Raw genomic sequence first — 20,329 nt, 5'->3', positions numbered from 1 at the left:
GGCGGACGGGGGGGGGGGGGGGGGAGAATCCACTAAAAAACCCCAGAACATTTTGATGAATTTTATTCTTTGACTAATACCTGCCGTTTTAACTAAGACAGGGAAATGGTGTTTCTAGAAATTTCAGCCATTACTCATTTTGCAGCAAGTTTGATATTGACATATCTCTATGAGAAAATTTCCAGGAGGTTTTCTGTTTGGAAGGAATTGGGATTTGTACAGTCAGATAGCAAGGAACTGCAATGAGATTACATTAGAAAGAATTGCTAAGTGGTTGTCATCCTCAGGCCCAGAGGCACCGAAAAACCATCACATCCTCTGCAATGTTAATCAGTTATCAATAATAAGCATAGAACTGATTTGTATAGAGCTGTTTAAGCCTTGTTACTTACCAAGTGTCCTGTGTTCCCAACACCAGCCCCACACACTGATCAAATTACTTCAGTCCTCCACCAAACTCCTTTTTTCTTCTCCACCACAATAAAACTAGCCTTTCCTGTACTGCTGTACCCTCAGTTCCCTCCTACAGCATTTCCATTTCTCACACCCAGAGAAGAACCCATTTCCTCCACAGTCTCCCTACTGCAATAGGTGATGGTGCCCAGAACGTACCAGAAACGGTAAGTCCCCAATTCCAAAAACAATAAATGCAAATAACTCCTAAACAGCAATACCCCAGGTAAAGTGGTATGAAAGTTATTTTACTTCAGCCGCTACAGTACGTTACCCTATGATGCTGGGCTAGAATGCTGCAGGGGAATGGGAAATGGTTTCGAGAAAAAAAACTACTGTGATTGCCCTTAGAGTTTCAGCGAGAAATTAAAAGATAAAATGTGAGTTTTAAAAAGCACCTGTCATTTTTGACATAACTATCAGTCTGATGCAAACCACATTTTTCACTGCTAACTGGGAACTCTTCAAGCGATTCTGGATTCCAAATAAGATGTACTTTCTGTCAAGATACATTGAGGATTGTGTATAGCCGCAAAATAAATATTATGATGGTTTATTAGGCTTTGCATATATGCAAGTCAATGAACTTTTTTGTCCCTTGCATGAAACATTCAAAACCTTTTGCCTTGTAAAAAAAAAAATTTTTTTTAAGTGATCAGAAAAAACTCTGCTCAGTCTTAAATATAGAATATATAATGACCTAAACTTTCCAATAAAAAAAAATATTGTGCAAAACTGTTCATTTCACCTTACCATCAAAAGTCTGCAGTTTCCACAGTTTCAAAACTGTGTTACAGGACACGCACAGTGCTCTTCAGGGACGACTCGGTCCCTGACTGATCAAGCAAGGCTTTTACCCAGCAGGATTACAATACCACCTCTTACAAGTTCAGTTTTCTTACCCCTGAATCCAAACTAATCTAATGAGGTCCTTCTTGCTCATAAAAGCTTGAGGGCTTCTAAGGGTACTTCCTGCTCTTCAATGTCTTTTTGTACCCTCCTCACCCACACTGTTCTTTGGAGAATTATTTTTTTTCGCCTTTCATCTAGCAGTCCTCTGCTCAGACCCATCTCCTTGAGTCTCTGCTCAACAGGGCAGCTGAGCCCACAGACTTTGTAAGGTCCCTGCTGACAGAACTTCTAAGGATACTGAGGATAATTAATACAAAAATAAATACTTTCCATGTAGAAAGATTCATCAGTGGTGCATTAATAAGCAAAGTCTCATAATGCAGCTAGGTATTTAAAGTGTTGAATCTTGAATTAGTACAAAGAAAGCCTCATAGGTGTCATGGAGTATATTAGTGTTCGTGTGGACTGATAACTACCCTATGGAACCTGATAACAAATCAGTTTATTGCAAAACTAGTCCAGCAACTGATTAAAAAACCTAATCTATATTTTACAGCTAATTGGCTTTTCTTCTTTGCATGATGATGAAAAAAATTGAGTATAGAAATGGACAAAACCTTCACAAAGTGAGCATAACAGGAACAGACTGAAGGGGAAAGAGGGAGGAAAAATTATCTTTCCAATGTTATAAGACATTCATGAGGTTATATTTTTTTAACTCCATTTGATGACTTGCACATCCCAATAATAAATGCTAATTTATTGAAGTCTTCCTGAAACAATAGGGGGGAAAAAATTACTTGGCAGATTTGATCGGACATAGAAACGCTAAGGCAAATATAAAACTACGCAAACGACAACAACAAAAAAAACCCCGACCAACAAACAACACAGGTTTTCTTGGAAACTGAAATTTAGCTAACAATAGTAAATTCATTGCCAGAGAGAAAGTAGGATGGCGACAATTAGGAAACACACACGGAAGTATGTGGACTAATTAGCAGACACGGGAGGTTCATACATGCATCTTTTCATCTAGCAAAGACACTACTTTTCCTTTTATTATAAGGCAATATACCTGGCTTATGGAACTTGAATTTGGAAGGTCTATGCTAGTTCATTGTAAGACATCACTGAAGCTGTACTTTGCATTCCCCTAAAGGAAATAAAGTCAAAGGATTTGCACGTGTATTATGAGACAGAACTTCAAACAATGACTTTGAATGCTGTCTTATAGTGGGCTTTGGGTGTCTTTTTTGCAAGATAATTTTTGCAATGATTATTAGAAGACTCAAAACTCAATAGATTTATTTATTTTCCCTCCTGGTGTGGGAACTTGTAAAGCAGCTTACTCCATCACTGTCATGGGCACTGAATCAAACTCAACAGGTAGCACTTCACAAGCAAATTACTGCCCAGGGAAGCAATACATAATCTAAGGTGTGGATTACAGGCTGTTAACTTAGCTTTGTCTGGGCTTCAACAGTGGCAAGGCAGTTTAGCTCTCACAACTCACCTACCGGAAGATTCAGAAGAACTAATGTGCTATAAAAACATCCAAAGTTTGTTTACTCTGAACTATGAGTTTCTGCCTCCTCTACAAAGTTGCAAGAGCACCTCACAAGCATTTGATATCAGAGACACTGATGTTTGTATGACCTTAGCTGTGATCCTAGACCTAAGGTGGCCATTATGGCAATTAATTACAGTAGCTCGTTGGCGGCACTGCAAAAAAGTGACACTGACAAAACCAGGCAAACACCAATGAAGAATGTCGTATCTTGTGGTAAAGTTCAGCCGGTTACAGGCAGCACCCGGCTGACCGAGAAGGTACTATCACAACATTTCATTCTATATGCATACCCAGAAAGGACCATCAGGAAATCTTTACCTCTGCTTGGAAGATCGGCAGCTTTAGGGGAATTTACACTGGCTCTGCAAATGGCAGAAATGCAAAACAGGTTTTTACAAGTGTATAAACTGTAATTATACAGCACTCTGCCCAACCTAGAGCAGATTTAGTAATATTATTAATATTGCCATGAGTCAGACCAACTCTCAGAAGGCATAGCATAAACCTTGATATTGTTCTTCGGGAAAATAAATTGCTTCTCTGGTAACAAAGAGACCCATTAATTTTGCTGGCCTCTTCCATCTCTGCCTGCCAAAGACCATAAACAAAGCACACGCTGTATGGATTCTTTATTGCCAATATATCCAACTGCTTTAGAGCATCTAAGGGAAAGAAGCTTGGAAAGGAAACACGATTTTTACCTCAGTAAATTCATGGATAGATGCCACCTAAAGATAAGTAATTATGCGATATTATTCTTTCCATTTACATTAAATGCTTTACTTTAGGGGTCAGCTGAGTAGACATCTTGCCCTGGAAAGCAGGACTTCTTTTTCAAGCTACTGCTTCTGAATAATTCATACTTCAACTTTGTTCTAGATTCATTAATGTTCCTTCTCATGTTCACTGAAAAATTAAAAAGCAAATAAAAAAAAAAATTATGTTGGACTAAAAATAGTCCTTCAGCCTATGGAGTTGTTGCCATTAAAAAACCCCCAGCAAACAGCATTCTGTTCTATTTGCTACACACACGGGAGGTTCAACACCTACAGTGTAGTAAATTTTGATGTTTTAGAAAAAAACAACTGGTGCAAGTAACTGCAGATAAATTGTTCTGAGGAGTGTATTGGTTACTATCAGCTTCTATATAACCTAACATTGTAGTTAGTCTTACAACACTACAGACTCAGATGGGTCTCGTCTATGTGGTGCAACGCAAGAGTTTCACATCACGCAGAAATCTCCAATCTACCTCTGAACGAGGTCCTCTGCCCAGGCTGCTTTGCCAGATCAGAGCATCGCATGAGTCTACCGCCAGCCCTCAGCTAGTCCAGACAGCTCAGGCTTCTCTGCACTTTATCACACTGCTGTTTGCAGGACAGATGTAATACATATGTTTACCAGCTGAATCTTTTTAAGTACCATCCATATCTTCTACAGGAATTATTATTTAGGAGTCAAGTAAATATTTGAGGTACCAAGGTAAAACTCTTGAGTTCAAACATCCTTCTTCCACTTAGGTTTATCAAAACTGCTACGGTACTACAAGTAGATAAACAGCAAATAGCTGGTAGTTTATCAACAGAACTGGTTTCTCATTTCATAGATCGGATTTCTGAAGGTGCAGTTTGATGAAAAAAAGCCAAAAAGCAAACAAAAAAAGCTGACACCTGAACAGATTATAGCTTATGACGTTAAATGAATACATTTTGCTACTCAGCACCCAAATCACTAGTCAGATTTTTCCTAGACTAGACACCCTCCTTGGCAGACACTGCTTTGTCTTCCAGCGCAGCGTATGCACCTGACCGAGGGCAGGAATGGAGACACAGCTGGATTCCTTTCATCTGTGAAAGCTGTATCAGGAAAATTGTATGATTTGCATTATACCTTAAGATAACCAGATAAAAAACAAGGTAATGCCCAAATACCGGTTATTAGTAATTTCTGCCTCAGCTGCCTCTGTATGGGGAACTCTATCATATCTGTGCAGATAAAATGGGGTCATACCCTCTCATCCTGCATAGTTAGGATGCTCTAGTAACCCTGATGAAGCCGCATACTCAGCTACAGAGTAACTTGTGGTTGCCTTAAAATGATACTGAACCAAATTAATGCAAAATTTAAAGTAAAAGCATTTATTCACCACATCCAAAACAGACAACACAGTTACAAAGGGTTATCAAACATCAAGGTGTAGAAGTAGGGAAAGAAAGAAAGGGAAAAAAAAAAGGAAAAAGAGAGAGAGATGTGTAAATCAATATAACAAGGTTAAATATGGAACGTCTCTCCCCTTTCCTTTCACAATCGATTTGCTGCTGTTACAAGCTGAATATCAAGGCTCCAGTCTTGCTATGCCTTACAAATCAGGCTGCAGTTGTCAGAAAGAGATTCTCCAGCAGAGAGAAATCACCTCCTTTGGAGGTGCACGTGCCCTCGAAAGACCCAGTCTTCTCCCAGAAGTTTGCCAAGGGGTCCAGACAGGATTATACCACCTCCCTGAAACTTGTTCTAGCCCTCCCTTATTCAGAAGGCACACTAATCACACATCTTAATTACAGTAAGCCCTGCCTTACTTTCTTGAGGTTGCAACGATTATTAAACCACAGCCTGTACTGTTAACCTGTGCAGAAGCAATTGATCAACTGCTGTATATTAGACACGATTTCAGCTGGTCCTAAAATGGACCAAACAACTGTGAGAAACTTTGAAACTTGCTAAGAGTATTTATCTGAATCAACCAAGCAGGGTTGCGGCAGCACTTGGTAACCTGCTCAAGCATATTTGCAGCAGGACCGTGAGGCCAGATAAAGCAGGAAACTGTAACGTGGGTTGGCAAAAGACGTACAAGGCACAGGACGGCAAGGCAAACAAGGCAGAGAATAGCAAGAACCTCCACACTTACAGCCTCAACCTCCCCCATCTCCTGGTCGGAGGAAGCAGGACAGAGAGCATGTCCTGCAATGAACAAGGGAAGTCATGATCCTAATGTCAATACTCAACATTATCTTAATGTCATCTTAATGTCAGTGTCAATGGGGTGGGGTAATACCAGTGATTCAATTGGTTCTTCCTTTTTATATTCTTAAATACACAAGTCAAAGGTCATATATCAATATCAATTAAGAAATTCATTTTTCTGTTTCACCGACCACAGAGATGCACATGTCCATTATACCCAGCAGTATTTCTCCTGTAATGAAGGGGAGTTGGCACCATCTTTCATGAAGAAATGATAAAGCTCTCAGCTCCCCCTTTTTGTGATTCATTGTGCACATTCCAGTGTGAAATGAGCCTTACGCTGACCTTTATCCCTATCCTAACTGATGTATTAACCGATATACTTAGTACAAGCATTTATATGAGAAAAAACACGTTACTCTTTAGTGCTTCTTGATTGAAACCAGATAATAGCAACACACAATCTTTTCAGGGACTAGTGACTAATGCTTCCTCTTCCAAAAATCTTTCTCCTAAGGTCTGTAACAATCCTGAATGGAGTAACACGTCAAGTCCCTTCTCAAAAGTGCTTCTTCAGGATATTTCAAGAGCAAAACATGCACAGATCAGGAAAAGCAATTCCATTACTTACCAAATTTCAGTGAGACGCAGCCGATGTAGTCAATGAGCAGTTTGTCACTGTATTAAAGCTAGAATTTCACCATCTATTCCTACATATATCTTACCCTTGGTTTTCTTTTGTTTAGCACTTAAAACATGGCATAAAGCATACATGACCTGTCTAGTTACAGTTCTCAATTGCATCCACAGATAAGGATGACAGTTGCTTGCAAAACGAACGTATGAAAGTCGCAAAAAATCAAGAGGACTTACAGGATCAGTCAGTTCTGGCAAGCTCGCTTGGTAGGTGAGAGGTCTACAGTCGCGAGTATTATTCACCAAGACACAAGGAAGAAACATTGGTCCCAAATCATCCCCATCAAGCACATCTACTGTCAGGGTGGTTGTACTTGTCCTTCGCTCATTAAGATTTTGGGCTCGGTCCTGTGGAGCAAATGAGTTACATTTGGTGAGACTTTCTGAATGCAGAATCTACAAAATTTTTAAAGTTAAAGCTAAGGGCAAAACATATAAGCACTATAATTATCCGGGTTCCAGGAAATAGCTAATTACAGAAACTTCAGCCTCAGAGCTACAGCCTTTAATTTCATAAAGGCTCAAAAATACACTTAAGAGGTAAAAGTTTACCTCTTGAATTAAAAAATACTGAGAGACATCTATCACTCAAAAATAATACAGTTTTGAGAAATTAGTTCTCAGAAAGTGTGTTAAATGAAGATACACGTCGTGTTAAATCTATAAAAATGCAGCATATTTGTTTAAGATAAAAAGTCCCTTGTGCCTTACCTATAATCTGAAATACACTCTTATGCTGCTTTGTGTAGCTCCACCAAATCCTTTCCATGAGTAAAGTAAAAGGACTTTACAGAACTTACAGAAATGGAAAGCATAAGCAGTAACTACTTCTTTTCTAATTGGCAGTGGAAAGGCCCTGGACTGTAATGCTCAATCCACCTCTGCATGCCACAATTTAAGAAAGATTTAGCACTTCCTCCTCCCTCACCACCTCCCCACCCCCCCCAAAAGAAACCCAGCCAGGGGACAGCGATTGATATAAGATCTCCAAACTGTACTCCACATGGAAAGCTGGTATGTCTCAAATAAGTTATACTGCTCATGTTTTAAAAGGTTGAAGGACTCTTCCGTCCACAATAAAGCAGCTAAAATGCTGCATCCCAAAAAAGTCTCTGTGCTGCATGGCAGGTTCTTGTCAATGTATCATGGTTTGGCCCTTTTTTTTTTTTTTTTTTTTAAATTTTTGGGTACACAAGATGCCATTGAGTACTGCAACTTCTTTATTGTCTACTTTTTTCTTTCAAGATGGTACAGAATAAAAGCTACACTTTCCTGAATTGTCAGAACCACCTGGATTACTTTTATACACTGAACGATGTACACGCTAGCAACAGTTCACCTTTTCTTTCTTCTTTTGTTATCGCAGTGAAGAAACAGCATGACTATCCAATATTTTTTAAAAAATGGTCAGAAATATTTCCACTTTCATGGAAGAACTGTTATGATAGCTTTTCTTTACAAAAATAAAATCTTGCAGAGGGAATATGGGCACTCGGTTAAGTCTTGCCCTCCTATCCTAGGATAACATTGACAGAAAAGAAAAAAAGCTTTTTCTCTTAGTATTGATGCTGTTTAATATCATCATCTGTGTAAGAAGAACAGGTCATTGCTCTAAATCAGATTAGATGCATTTTTTTTCCTATTTTTCAGTCTACTCAGTTTTTCAAACCGCTTAACATGTACAGTTACTGAATATGGGAATTTCTGAATTAAGCTTTCTTCACTGTCAATGATGAAAAACAATACCAGCTACAAGGAGCAGCTTTCATTATCAGTGAAACTTTCTTACATTCCTCCAGTATGTGCCTTTGAGTAATACTGGATCAAAGCAGATACAAAGTAATTAATTTCATGTATAATCTTCAGGATGCAAGAAAAATAAACGATCACTGCAAATGTAACCAATGGAATAGAAGTACGATTGCATAGTATGTACAATAGTGAGAATTAAGTGCAGCCTGCAATATTTTGTAAAAGAAAAAAAAAAGAAAAAGATGCGTAAAGCAAACTTCTAAAAAGCTGAGCTATAGAGCTTAATTAGAGCCTTTCTTTGAGATCTAGCTACTTTCTCATCTGTGAGCACTCAAAATTTTAGTGAACTCAGTTCCCATTTGGGTATGAGAAAACACGTGGCCTCACAAGACATTTCAATCACGCAAGCTGCTTGATTGTCTATAAACATGACACAGAAGCTATCAGCACAAGCTCTACTCCCAAACCCAGTACCACAAAGGTGACAATTTACTGTGTAAGGACGTATATTGAAAGGAATGAACAAATTAATATGAGATTGCTTTGTAGTACTGCCACCGTGCATCCCAAGCTGTGCCTTCACCAGTTGCTCCTGCAACATGACAGGCTTCCCTCCTCAGGTGAGGTGTTTGCACTGCTGCACACCATGCTTTTCTCTTGAAAAACATGACCTGCTCAACTATCCCAGTTATTTTTCTACGAGCACAATGTCTCATGAAACTCACAGCTCTGACATCAAAGGGAAAGAGCTGTGAATCAGTGGTGATCTGCAGAATAAATTATTGATAAAACCACAAGGCAAATCAGTTCTCAACCTTCCCATATTCCTGTTCAAGAGATCAGCAAGTTACGTTACCCAGATAAAACAACTTGTTCTAACAGCCAGGAAGCATGTTTAGATATATCTAAGTGCAAAAAGCACTGAGACACACCCCCAGAGCCTATCTTCTGCTGGGGGAACACTGCAATGCCACAAAATATGTAGTAAAGTGGATTGCAAAATGCATCTACAATTCTGTATCAGAAAGATGATGGTAATATAAATGTGTGAATTCAGGAGAAAGCTATCTGAAGTTGCTTCAGAGCATTCTCATTTTCCCACAAATGAAGTAGTATCACAACAGAGGTAAACAACAGAGGAAAAGTTTTCATTTCAGCTATTATCAGAAGGACAAAAAGGGAAAAAAGCTCTCACAGTCCTCAAGGGCACCAAAAAACTTCTCTGATGACAGATATAGTTTAATCATCACTTTTCTTCTCGGTATGCCTTATCCACTGCCAGCCACTCTGTAAAAACCTCTATATATGCTTGCAATATGACTTGAAAGAAAAATCACCTCTTTATAGAAAAACGCATTTCAAACCTGAAGGATACAACTAAATTGTATCCATTAAACTCATCTGAGATCAAATTAGCATCGCTAGATTTGTTAGAAAGTGAACACTTAGTGACACTAGAATGCACTTTTCTGCATGGGCTGTACTTCAAATTTGCAACTTGTTCCTTGTGCCAAAAAGCTTATCTTGTTACACACACTGGGCAAGCTTTTTTAACCAGTAATAATATGTCTAAGCTTTCAATGACCTAGATAAATCAAGATCTTCAGGAGAACAGTATTATCAGACCTGGTATTTCAGCAAGACTTTTCCTTTCCTTGGAAAAATCTAAATCTGCAAACTAAAGCCCCACCTAAATCAGTGGCATAAATGACCATTAAGAGATCTATACTTACATTTGCTTGAACAATGACAAAATAACGAGTCTTTTCTTCATAATTTAGTCTTTCCCGTAGAACTACTGCTCCAGACAAAGTGAGAGGAATATCAAAGGTCCTGTTGGAAGTCTGCAAAAATTAAAACAGTACGATAAAATTGAACATGCTTCAAAGTTAAAACATGTTTCATATAGGTGACGACGAGATGATTGATTGGATGGCACATCAAAATTACACATGCTTTCCAGGTTAGAGATTTTAAAGTTTTCTGTCCTTTCTCCCCACCCAATTTTCTCCATAAGAACCCCACAATAAATATAATCTATATGTAACAGAATCCTCTCCGATTCTTTGCATATATGTTATTATTCCCAACCGCAAACTGAAGCCTAACTATCCTGCTTCTTGCAGATTTGCCATGCTGAATTTGCCCTGGTGTGTTCAGAAAAGCTTTCCCTACTTGTCAGCTAAGAGTTCAGGTCTTCAGTTTCTACAGTTCGGCTTGCCTTCATCTGTTTTTTCTCACTATTGCAGAAAGTATCAAGTATTAGAGATTAAGAAATCCACATCACTGTATTTATCTTCTCTTTATTTTAGCTTTCATGAGGGCAATGAAGTAGTAAACACGTGGAGAACATCAACGCTACACACTTCGGTGCCAGTTCACAGTGGCAGTTATGCACATGTTCATACGCTAATAAATTCAGATTTCAAGGTAGAGTCAGGATGGGTAAATCAGGTGAAATTCAATTTGTCCTGCATATTTGCTTAAACAGATTCAGATTACAAAGCTATGGCACTGAATGGCAGGAGGGTACTGCTGGGATGCACACACCTTCAAAGGATTCACTTTGACTAACGATCCATTTGGGAGGATTACAAGCACAGACACTGATGTGAGAGCCAGTTCTACTATCAAATTAATCACTTCAAAAAATCTTTCCCTGCTTCAATCTACCAACACAGAATATAGTTAACATTTATGTACACTGAATGGGTAAGAGCAATACAATATTCTAAAATCCCTCCACAGAAAACACTGCAGCAGTAGAGAGTACTATTCTTTCCTTAGATAACATAAAGCCTTTTACCTCTAAAACTTGAAACATCTGCTAAAATTGCAGTTTGTTTTTCAGCAAATAAATGCTAATGATTGTTAAATCCACCATGTTGCAGATATTTCTGGTGTGCAGGAAAACAGGATTGGAAAGTACATCACAGACTCTGCTAAATAACTGTTTGCTTATGTCTGAGTTTGGCACTCATCTTTCTGGATAAAAAAATAGTTCCCACTGGGAAAAAAAATCAATTACAATATTTATACTGCGTCAAAACAGGAAACTAGAACAGATTAGTGTTGGAATAAGGAAGAACCAAGTACAGTTCACTGCTTTTGCCCCCCCCCCATCTTTTAATGATATTTGCACAAACAAGCAAGCAGGTTGTGAACCAAGCAAATAATGCGTAATAACTTTGACAGCTGTACAAGATGATGCCATGTGTGCATGCATGCACACGCAAACATACTTATATGTGCCACTCCTAATTCATAAAGAAAATTCTCCTGACTGCTTTAGCCCATTTGTCTCTGGTTTAAAAGGCCAGAACCAGCTGGAAAAGACTCTGCAGCTGAGAATCAGCTGCAATGAAGCTCCAAGGCAATTAAAAGATGTACACACCACCATCACATCTCAGTTGCATTTCCATCCTATGCTGAAATGAGCCACTGCACGCTAGAAGTCCGGAATATCAAGACATTGCTTTGTCAACTGCTTACTCCAAGAGAACAAAACTGGTTCCCCTCTCACTTCAAAACAGAGACAACAAAATGCTTTTGTACAGTAGTCTTCATAACTTAGAGCATTTGTTGGCCCATAGTTTGAATACGGGCCCACAAATTTAAAATGGGGAAAGTCACCAGGATAACAATTCAATTTAGTCCCCAGAGAGCTAGTATGTGAAAAATCAGTTTAGCAAAAGCATTATGCATATTCCCTAACTCCAGATAAACTCAAAATGTTTAATTTTGAATCCTCACCAAACACATCACAATGAATCTCAGTAAAATTAGCTAGTAAGGAGGGAGTCCAGAACTTGTTTTGAGGATGCATTTGTCATAATAACCTTCAGGTATAGAGCCCTCAGAGACCTAACAATTCACTCTGCTTTAGGAGACAGAATCTTTTTGGCATATTAATTGACTTGATCCTTAGCTGTTAACAGCTAAGAAAAGTTTTATGGCATTCCTTTACATGATAGCTAGAGCCCAGCCCTGTGTCAAGTATGTTTTGCATTCATTTTTCTACTTGGCTTCTATGTATCTTTCCAATTAAACAACAAAATAATTAAGTTAAATTGAATTTCTAGAATAACACCTCCTGTTTTTACAGTTGTTTGGTGGGTTTTTTTTTCAAATGCCTAAATTAGTCTCCAATTAAACTTATGATCTATATAAATTTCTGTATTGGGTTTGCATGACAAGGTTTTGGGAGCTTCTGTGAGAAGCTGCTGGAAGCTTCCCCTATGTCCGATAGAGCCAATGCCAGCCAGCTCCAAGACAGACCTGCTGCTGGCCAAGGCTGAGCCCATCAGCAACAGCAGTAGCACCTCTGGGATAACATATTTAAGGAGGAGGAAAAAGTTGCTGCGCAAAAGAAAACGCATCCGGAGAGAGGAGTGAAAATATGTGAGCGAAAAAGCTCTGCAGACCCCAAAGTCAGTGAAGAAGGAGGGAGAAGAGGTGCTCCAGGCGCTGAAACAGAGATTCCCCTGCAGCCTGTTGTGAAGACCCTGGTGAGGCAGGCTGTCCCCCTGCAGCCCGTGGAGGTCCACGGGGGAGCAGATCTCCACCTGCAGCCCGGGGAGGACCCCACGCCGGAGCAGGGGGATGCCCGAAGGAGGCTGTGACCCCATGGGAGGCCCGCGCTGGAGCAGGCTCCTGGCAGGACTTGTGACCCCGTGGGGGACCCACGCTGGAGCAGTCTGTGCCTGAAGGACTGCAGCCCATGGAAGGGACCCATGCTGGAGCAGTTTGTGAAGAACTGCAGCCCGTGGGAAGGACCCACGCTGGAGAAGTTCATGGAGGACTGTCTCCCATGGGAGGGACCCCACGCTGAAGCAGGGGAAGAGTGTGAGGAATCTTCCCCCTGAGGAGGAAGGAGTAGCAGAAACAACATGTGATGAACTGACCGCAACCCCCATTCCCCATCCCTCTGTGCCGCTGGGGGCGGAGGGGGGAGAAGTAGAGAATTCAGGAGTGAAGTTGTACCCAGGAATAAGGGGAAGGTGTTTTAAGATTCAATTTATTTCTCATTACCCTATTCTGTTTTGATTGGTAATAAATTAAATTAATTTTCCCCAAGTCGAGTCTGTTTTGCCTGTGACGGTAACTGGCGAGTGATCTCTCCCTTATCTCAACCCACGAGCCTTTCGTTATATTTTCTCTCCCCTGTCCAGCTGAGGGGGGAGTGATAGAGCAGCTTGGTGGGCACCTGACATCCAGCCAGGGTCAACCCACCACAATTTCTAAGGCAGAAGACTGTGTCATTGGTGTCAAACAACACTGCGGGCATCTTCATCACACAATATAGGGAGATCCCAAAAGTAGAAAAGTAGGGATTTCTCACTAAGCTGTACACATCATTTTTGAGCCTGGTATGATTGTTTCCCAGGTTAAGGAAGAAAATCCACTTGTGGCAGATATTATGCAGTAACTTCCTGGCAAGTTGACAGCTGAGATGAAGCAGCTTACAATGATGAGAAGTCATCTCTGTCAAGCACACGCACAAAACACATCAGTAGGTAAAGCCATGTTATGCACATAAAGGCTATCTACAGATGAAAGAATCAGATTTATTTAATCTGGAATACAAAAATAGTAAAGCAAAGATGCAATAAAGCAACTAGCTACTCCAAAGTAGTTGCTCCAGCCAGGGAAATCCCTCACTGTTCTTCACAGTCACTGGGAGAACAAGAACAAGCAAGTTTCACTGAGTAAGAGAGGAAAAGAAAAGTTTTGGGAAATGTTTTTTAACTCTTCCTGTGGCAAAACACCACATCAAACCACTTAGGCATGCTATAATGTCCTTCCATTAGTAGTTAGACAAACCTCTCTGCTGAACTTGAGGCTAATGTGGTTGTGAGATGCTTTTAGAATGATTTCTCAGGATGCCTTTGAGCAATATGATGCTATGACTTAATACTAAATTAAATACAAAGCAACTCCTATATTTTGCCATGGTGCAATATGTTTTAGCGGAAAAAAAAATTTAAGGGGTTTGGATTTTTTAATTTGTTTTCAGTATGCCAACATATTCAATGTATGCTAAAATGTTTAATTTTTTAAAAATACTTTCAATTTTCTAAAGTTATCTAGAAGAAGTATTTTCTGGAAGAGGTATTTTCTCAGTGCCAACATTTTTCATAGTCTTTATTGAAACAGAAGGAATTATTTGAGCTCTTTTTGTTAAGCACTAAGTTAAGGGTAAGAAAAAAGAATGGAGAGAAAAATTCAAAGCTTGGATGTTTTGGGGTGGGTTGGTTTTTTGGGTTTTTTTTCCCCCAAATTTGAAACTTCTTGTCCCTTCCTTTCACTCCTTCCTGCCTTTTGTTTACTTTTCAAATATTTGTGGTATTGGAATAACATTTATTTCTAACACTTATGTCATGTAAACAGTTAAAAGATGATGTTAGCATAACATTTTATACTCACTGTTTCCATAGAAAACCCTTGCCTTGACAAAGTTTAGGAAAGAAACTCTTCAGTCATACATACCACCAGTACAAAGAACAGCTGAGAACATAACATGATGAACTCACACATTGTGCACTAGTAATTTTACCCATTGAAATAGTCTCACTGAAGTAAGCTTCATAACTCAAGAGACTGCTCAAGTCTATGCAATCAATTTACTCTCTAAGAAACAACTGCAAACATTTAAAAAATGGAATCAGTCCAAATATACGCAACATATAAAGTCAGAAAATTCCCTATCTCCCAAAAACCTAACATCACAATTCCATTTTTGTCAAAAAGACGTTGCCTCTTTGCAAAACAATGTTCCACAGGAAAGACTGTGGTGTAAGGTGCTGCAAAGTTTTTCAAGAAACCATCTCTGTCCTCAGAATATGTGGATATAGTAAGTAAAAATTATGCCTCGGCATGTAGCTATGCAAAAATCAACAATTACCCCAGTGAAAAGTAAAAAAGTAGGGTCTTATATCATTAGTTCACATTGAATTACTCCTTGATAATGTCACTGTTTACAAAATTCTACCTCCTAAGAAGTATAAGCACTAACTGTAATTAGTCACAGATATTTAAACTCTTGTTGACTTCAATGAAAATAGGACTGAAGCCTTTATGAGGTGTACAGCTTCAATGGTGCAAATTGAATCAGAACTCATGTGCCTACTCTTCTAATTAAACAGAAAATCAGATTGCTGTTTTCCCACAAAACCATTTCTGCTCAAATTCCCCTCAAGTAAAAGCAGGGAATTTCAACGAGAGGTTACTACTAAGTTTATAAAGTATATTTTGCGTGTGCACCACCACCACCACCATCCCCCTCACCCCCCCGCTAATATCTGTATCATCTTTGGGATGAATACAAAATCAGGGTGGCCTGCTTAACAAATTATCACACCAGCTCACCAGCTGATCCATAGTAACTGTGTTCTTAGCCCATGGCAAAAGATAGCCCGGTTTGCAAAAAAGGATTGCTAAAATTACTTCGAATTTGCTACAGAAATGCATATGGACACTTCACACAAATCACCCATGTGCAAAACCTTGTTATAACAGAGAAATTCACACATCTGACCTTAAAGAGAATTTTTTTAATACTTTAAGCTTTTTGTCTCTGAAAGTATGTGTTTGCAAAGATAATAGGTAGGGATCACTAGTGTTTTATTTTAATAATATATATAACCCTGTTTTTTTAAAACAGTGATTTTTAAATATAAACGACTCCATGAGAAAAATCAGAATGTCTCTTTTTTAGAGTAACTTAGCCACGCCTATGAACATTTCTTAGCTGTGAATCTATTAGACATAAATGTGTAGGAGTAAATACAACTACCTATCACGGACTGAAAAGGCATGCCAAAAAAAAAGATGAAGTGTGTTAACAACACTGGAGAAGACAGGGGATTATTAATGATTGATACTGAAGTAATCTAGCTGCTAACAGCATGACAATGAAAGGGAAGGTAAATTCAGCTGTGTTTACAGGGCAAGCAAGACTCATGGGCAGAGAAGATATTGTATATCACGAAGGAAAGCATTTCTTTATGAAGTCCAACGGCAATCTCTTGTTCATTTGCTGCTTCAAGGTGTGCGTGTGTGTATATATATATACACACACACACCCGAACAAAAAAAAAAAGCTAAATGTGTTTACCTTGTCATTAGGATTGTACTGGATGACATATTCTATCTGGCCGTTTGGACCATCATCAATGTCAGTAGCACCACTGTTTCCAGAAAATCCTGTAAAGATGGTTGTTCCAACTGGAGTTAACTGCAAGAACAGAGAGAAACAGATATCCATTAAAACCTTGAGGTATACAAGAAACAATTAAAGAACTGTTTGCAACCCCCTACCCTACCATAGCTTTCATCTATAATGCAAGGTTGACATTCTCTCATCCCCTTTGTTTGGCCCGGAACCTCATTTATGAGCAACTATTTAGACACAATGTACTCAGACACTACTTTAACTGATGCCAAGCGTCACATAAAGAGTGAAACCAATTTCCATTTTTATTCCACAGATTGTCTGCATCAGGACAGAATCCCAATTGTTTTAAAAGAGATGAACATGAAAAAAAAGTCTTAAAACCAAAAGAATTCATGAAATAAATATAAATAGATTAAAAAAAATAAAAGCTATTTTTTCAGACTCAGGAAGGAAAATAAAGATGAGCTGCAAAAGTAAATAGAACTTATTTAGCTGTGTCTTCATGACAACGTGAATAGCGCCAGATAAATATTATTACATGCAAACACAGACACCCAGAGAGCTTTATGGCTTTAAACAAACACAAGAATGATGCTGTTTCTCCAATATTTTGTTGGCAGTGATTGAATACCCATAAAATTATATTTTGAAAATGAATCAATTTATAATTATCCTACCATAGATAAATAGCGTGAAATCAAGACCCATTGAGATCAGGGACAGAAGTGCAACGGACTTCTTGGGAGTCATCATTTCTCAATTTTAGTATTCAGAAAACTTTGTGAGTAATCAACCCAAGAGAGAAAAAACAAATGAACAAACAGTTCTGGATTCAACATAGACACTGCTCCTACCCACGCTTCCTCTTGCTGCTCTCATCACACCCAAATTTTTGGCCCTTGAATTAACAGAAACCTGCTGACCCTTCTTCTTTCCTCCAAATTTTACATTAAGTTGTTGCACATCTTTAAACCTATAGGGTCTAAAAAGGTTTGAAATGCTGTAAAAAGAGAAGGTGGTAAAGGACAAAGTCATTCAAACATTTGCTGCAAACGGGGATGCTATTTCACTTCCACATTTTGTAGTTCACACCCGTCCTGGTTTTGGCTGGGATAGATTTAATTTTCTTTCTAGTAGCTGGTATAGTGCTATGTTTTGGGTTCAGTATGAGAAAAATGATAATAACACTGATGTTTTCAGTTGTTGCTAAGTAGTGTTTAGACCAAGTCAAGGATTTTTTCGGCTTCTTGTGCCCAGACAGCAAGAAGGCTGGAGGGGCACAAGAAGTTGGGAGGGGACACAGCCAGGGCAGGACTGACCCAAAGCGGCCAGAGGGATATTCCATACCATGTGACGTCATGCCCAGTATATAAACTGGGGGGAGTTGACCTGGGGGGGGAGAGCTGCTCAGGAACTAACTGGGCATCGGTCGGCGAGTGGCGAGCAATTGCATTGTGCATCACTTGTTTTGTATATTCCAATCCTTTTATTATTATTATCATATTATTATTACTATCAGTATTAATTTCTTCCTTTCTGTTCTATTAAACTGTTCTTATCTCAACCCATGAGTTTTACTTCCCCCCCCAATTCTCTCCCCCATCCCACTGGGTGGGGGAAGTGAGCGGCTGCGTGGGGCTTAGTTGCTGGCTGGGATTAAACCATGACAACACCATAAAGCAAATAATTAACAGCCCATTTCCTCCTCTAGTCATAGTTCCTGGTCTTGTTTTATTTATAAAGCTGCTAATTACTTTAAGAGTTTAATAGCTGACAAAGTTCTCTGAGAAGTATTTTCAGGCCTGACCATACTGAATCTTTGAAATAAAAAACACCAATTCAAAGCCCTTTTTATGATAAAACAGGTGGGGCTTAATTTACCATACTTATTTACATTACCTACACTTATGCCACAATAATTATGTATGTTTACGTTTTGCTACAAATTTAACTTGCTTATTATTGGTACAGATAGTAGAACTGTCACATGCGGGTGTAGGAAGTTGACTGTTCTCTCGTGCCTACTAATTGCAAGGTAATCGCCTCCCAGAAAGTCTCTCCCTTGTACCTTTGGTACAGCAGCAGCCTTTCAAGAATTCAGGGGAGCAATCATCTTGCAAACATGAGCCTTGTCTGACAGGATAAAACTAGAGGCAACTGTCATAAACCAAGGAGGATAACTTACTGGCTAATGACAAACTGCATGTGTAGGGGAGAAGGGGCTGTCTCACGTTTCTGTAAGGGGAAAGAAGACCAAAGCAACCTGAAAACTGATTTGGAAAATTTACAGGAAGGTCTGTAGGTTTTTTTCCCCCACTAGTGGTGGGCTGCCCTTGGCCAGCCACCAGACACTCACCCAGGTGCCCTCTCACCCCCCGCAACAGCACAAAGGAGGAAAGTCAGATGAACACACTTGAGGGTCAAGACAGAGAGATCACTTACCCACTACCCTCACAGGCAGAACAGACTCGACTTGGGGAAAAATAATTTAATATACTGCCGATTAAAAATACGTTTGGATGGTGACAAACGAAGACAAAACAGCATCCTTCCCTATCCCACCCCTTCTCCCAAGGCTCGGCTTCGCTCCTTCGCTCCCAAACTCCTCTCCTCCTCACAACTTTTTCCTCACTGCCGCATGGCATTTTCCCCTTTGTTAAATCCATTTCCCTGAGGCACCACGGGCCTGGCTGAGGGGCTGGGCTGGGCCCAGTGCTGGGGCCCTTGGAACCAGCCATGCCTGGCTCAGGCCTCTCCTCACAGAGACCCTTCAGCCCCCACCTGGGCACAGACACCCAGTACAACACTAAATAAACCAGTTTAACCAATTAATCATTGGTTAAATGATACAGTCTCATTAGCGGAAAGAGGCGGGCACTGCACTGGCTTAACAGGGGTTGGCACATGATGGAAATCTCCCATGCTTCTGCTGTCAGAACAGAAAAAAGCCTCCGTGCTCCCAGATGAAGCAGAGAGGAGCAGCTCTGAAGACATCACATGTGTAGCAGGCTGGAAAGCGGGGCAGGGAACACACTGCTGTCAAACACCACGCTCATTAAGTACGCTGCTCCATTAGGCTGCCTACATGTTTTCACAGCACTCACTGCAAAGGAGCGCTCCCTGCTCAACACCTGCAGGCAGCTCTAACACCAGCATGCTCTCAGGAGAGGGAGAAGTTACCACTGGAAATCAAACAACAGACCTCTTAAAAAAAACAACTCCCGTCACATCAGAACAGCCCAAGAGCTGACAGACACTCGCGAAGGTGTTTGCAATGCTCCTGCTAGCTCCGCGGACGCTGTAAAGCCATGTCCTGCAAAGGCAGAGGGCAGAGCACAACGTCCCAGATGATGAGACCACCCTAACTGGGTACCGCCGCAGCTGCCAAGGGGATAAGGAAGGGCTGGACCTGCACAAGTCCTCATAGCTGAAGGATGCCCAGAGCTGTGTTGGTTTTCAGAAGCACATGAATGCTTGGTTCCCACTGAATTGAGCCAGCAGCTCTGCTCGGCAATAGTTATTTGCTCTGTTTCATTGAGAGCAGCTGTATCAGGACCCTGACAGGGTGCAGATAAATGATGACTAACATAAAAAGGCTCCAGCACTGTAAAGCACATCATTAAGTGATAACAAAGGAGGCAGTTGTAAAAACGAAATAGCAGTAAACACCAAAATTACAATTGCATGCGCTTACAGTAAAAGTTAAAAGCTCAAGTCTTGGATTTAGTGTATTACATCCAAAATAACTGACTGCAGATATGCAGACCTTCATGAACCTAATACGCAGGTTTCTATTTTATCTATGTTTTCTTTTATGCAATACAAATGATATTAGAAAGGGCACTGAAAAAAATCCCCTGCCACTC

General features: G+C 39.9%; 1 protein-coding gene across 1 annotated transcript in view; it reads right to left on the bottom strand.

The window, feature by feature from the left end:
* The window catches only part of PCDH15 (protocadherin-related 15), a 369,468-nt gene that overhangs the window by 237,599 nt on the left and 111,540 nt on the right, over positions 1 to 20,329 (bottom strand). The window contains exons 5-7 of the mRNA XM_010566632.1: positions 16,404 to 16,523; positions 10,021 to 10,131; positions 6,713 to 6,883 (exon numbers count right to left, since the gene is read on the bottom strand). Of these exons, the coding sequence (XP_010564934.1) occupies positions 6,713 to 6,883; positions 10,021 to 10,131; positions 16,404 to 16,523 (402 nt within the window). The remainder of the gene's footprint in view (positions 1 to 6,712; positions 6,884 to 10,020; positions 10,132 to 16,403; positions 16,524 to 20,329) is intronic.

Source organism: Haliaeetus leucocephalus, unplaced genomic scaffold, assembly GCF_000737465.1.
Source record: "Haliaeetus leucocephalus isolate CR32 unplaced genomic scaffold, Haliaeetus_leucocephalus-4.0 Scaffold216, whole genome shotgun sequence".
NCBI lineage: Eukaryota > Metazoa > Chordata > Aves > Accipitriformes > Accipitridae > Haliaeetus > Haliaeetus leucocephalus.
This window is presented reverse-complemented; position numbering and strand designations above follow the sequence as displayed.